The sequence below is a fragment of the Melospiza melodia genome, chromosome 7, assembly GCF_035770615.1.
Source record: "Melospiza melodia melodia isolate bMelMel2 chromosome 7, bMelMel2.pri, whole genome shotgun sequence".
Lineage (NCBI taxonomy): Eukaryota > Metazoa > Chordata > Aves > Passeriformes > Passerellidae > Melospiza > Melospiza melodia.
The window spans coordinates 12,796,375-12,798,616 of NC_086200.1; the positions used below are offsets into that span (position 1 = coordinate 12,796,375).

The 2,242-nt window shown below is 51.6% G+C and overlaps 1 protein-coding gene across 1 annotated transcript; it reads right to left on the reverse strand.

The window, feature by feature from the left end:
* Positions 1–965: 965 nt before the first annotated feature.
* On the reverse strand, positions 966–1,898 carry LOC134420508 (olfactory receptor 14I1-like). The gene has a single exon (XM_063160666.1). It carries the CDS (start codon positions 1,896–1,898, stop codon positions 966–968), a length of 933 nt encoding a protein of 310 aa, XP_063016736.1.
* Between the last annotated feature and the right edge of the window lie 344 nt (positions 1,899–2,242).

Sequence of the window (2,242 nt, forward strand, 5' to 3'; positions counted from 1 at the left end):
TGCTCACAGGATTTTTCTGTGCTGAGCATTGGCCTGGGTGTGTTCTTGAGAGAGCCTGGGCAAGGAGCCTGGAGCCCCCAGGCCCTGGGCTGAGGCGTCAGCGCTGCCCCAGCAGTGCCCATGGCCTATCCTAGCTGCAGCCCCAGCACTGCCACCCCCAGGGCTGTGCCCGGCCCCGAGAGCACTCAGGCCCTGCAGCAACACCAGGGCCACCAGGGCAGTAGGGCAGGGCCACGGCAGCAGCACTGGCAACACCAAGTGCTGCTGCTGGGCACAGGTGCTGGGCCAGCACTGATCCGCCCCAGCTCTGCACACAGACATTGCTGTTGCAGCTCCAGAGAAGGCAACAAAAGGGCATCTGTGCAGAAAACTCTGCTGGGACATCCTTTAGCTGCTTTAAAGCACTGAGGGTGCAGCCCCACATTTACACAGTCTGTGCTACAGTGAATGTGGAGAGAAACAAAATGACAAATGGCATTTTCAGTGACATTTCTTTGTGGAAAATACAGAACGGCTTGACAGCTACCTTACAAGAAAAGCTGAGGTAATGGATGAAATAACAATTGATGATTTTAGAGTGTATCCATAGCAAGGAAGAAGACAAAGCATCAGCATACGAACAGATTTGAAAAGATACATGTAAATTTTTGTAAGCTAGACTAGGTGCATGCGTAAATGTGTATACGTACCTTATTAAATTTCTGTAAAACTTTTGCTAAATTTATTGATACAAAGATCTTTGCTCTAATGATTATAATAAGTAATTGTGATGTACTTAATGACTTTAAGATGATGCTTTCTTAAAAGTATATAAACTAGAGAACACATGTTGGTCACATCCAATCTAAGAGTATCAGACAAGATTAAAAAAGTAAAACAAAGAAAAGGAACCTCCAAAATGAAACCAACAGAACGTATCAAAAACGAGTTTTATTACAAGTGATTTGCAGAAATTGGACAGCAGTTTAATGTTCCTGGAAGCATCCAGTCATCAGTCTCCACACTGCAGCCTTGAGCTCCTGGTTCCTCAGGCTGTAGATGAGTGGGTTCAGGGCTGGAGGTACCATCGAGTACAGAACTGACAGGGCCAGATCCAGGGATGGGGAGGACATGGAGGGGGGCTTCAGATGAGCGAACGCTGCAGTGCTGAGAAACAGGGAGACCACAGCCAGGTGAGGGAGGCAGGTGGAAAAAGCTTTGTACCGTCCCTGCTCAGAGGGGATCCTCAGCACGGCCTTGAAGATCTGAATATAGGAGAAAACAATGAACACAAAACAACCAAAATTTAAACACACACTTACAGCAATTGGGACAAATTCCCTGAGATAATGTTTGGAGCAAGAGAGCTTGAGGATCTGTGGGATTTCACAGAAGAACTGGCCCAGGGCATCGCCATGGCACAGATGCAGGGAAAATGTATTGGCTGTGAGAAGCAGAGCAGTGAGAAAGGCACTGGCCCAGGCAGCTGCTGCCATGTGGGCACAAGCTCTGCTGCCCAAGAGGGTCCCGTAGTGCAGGGGTTTACAGATGGACACGTAGCGGTCGTAGCACATGACAGTCAAGAGATAAAACTCTGTTGCTGCCCAGAAAACAAAAAAAAATACTTGAGCAGCACATCCTGTGTAGGAGATGTTCCTGGTGTCCCAGAGGGAATTGTGCATGGCTTTGGGGACAGTGGTGCAGATGGAGCCCAGGTCGCTGAGGGCCAGGTTGAGCAGGAAGAAGAACATGGGCGTGTGCAGGTGGTGGCCGCAGGCTACGGCGCTGATGATGAGGCCGTTGCCCAGGAGGGCAGCCAGGGAGATGCCCAGCAAGAGGCAGAAGTGCAGGAGCTGCAGCTGCCGCGTGTCTGCCAATGCCAGCAGGAGGAAGTGCCTGATGGAGCTGCTGTTGGACATTTGCTGTGCCTTGGCATGGGGATCTGTAAAAATAGTAATCATGGAATCATTGGGTTTGGAGAGGACTTGAAATATCCCAGCACAGCCTGGGGGCACCCTCCGCCCACTCCCTGCCCAGGGCTCTGCTACCTGGAGCTGTCCCTGCCAGCAGCTGCTTCTCTGTGCCCAGGGCTGGGCCCTGCCAGTGCTGCCAGAGCCCAGCCCAGCCCTGGGCACTCAGGTCTTCCCTGCAGACCCCTCCCAGCTCAGGCACTGCCCAGGGGCAGCTCTGGCTCTGCAGGCTCTGATGGCAACGTCAGAGGAACCCTGAGGAGGCTGGAAAAGGAACATTGATGCTGCCTCTA

Coding starts and splice junctions, on each gene's coding strand:
- LOC134420508 (XM_063160666.1), bottom strand. CDS start 1,898: ATGTCCAACAGCAGCTCCATCAGGCACTTCCTCCTGCTGGCATTGGCA.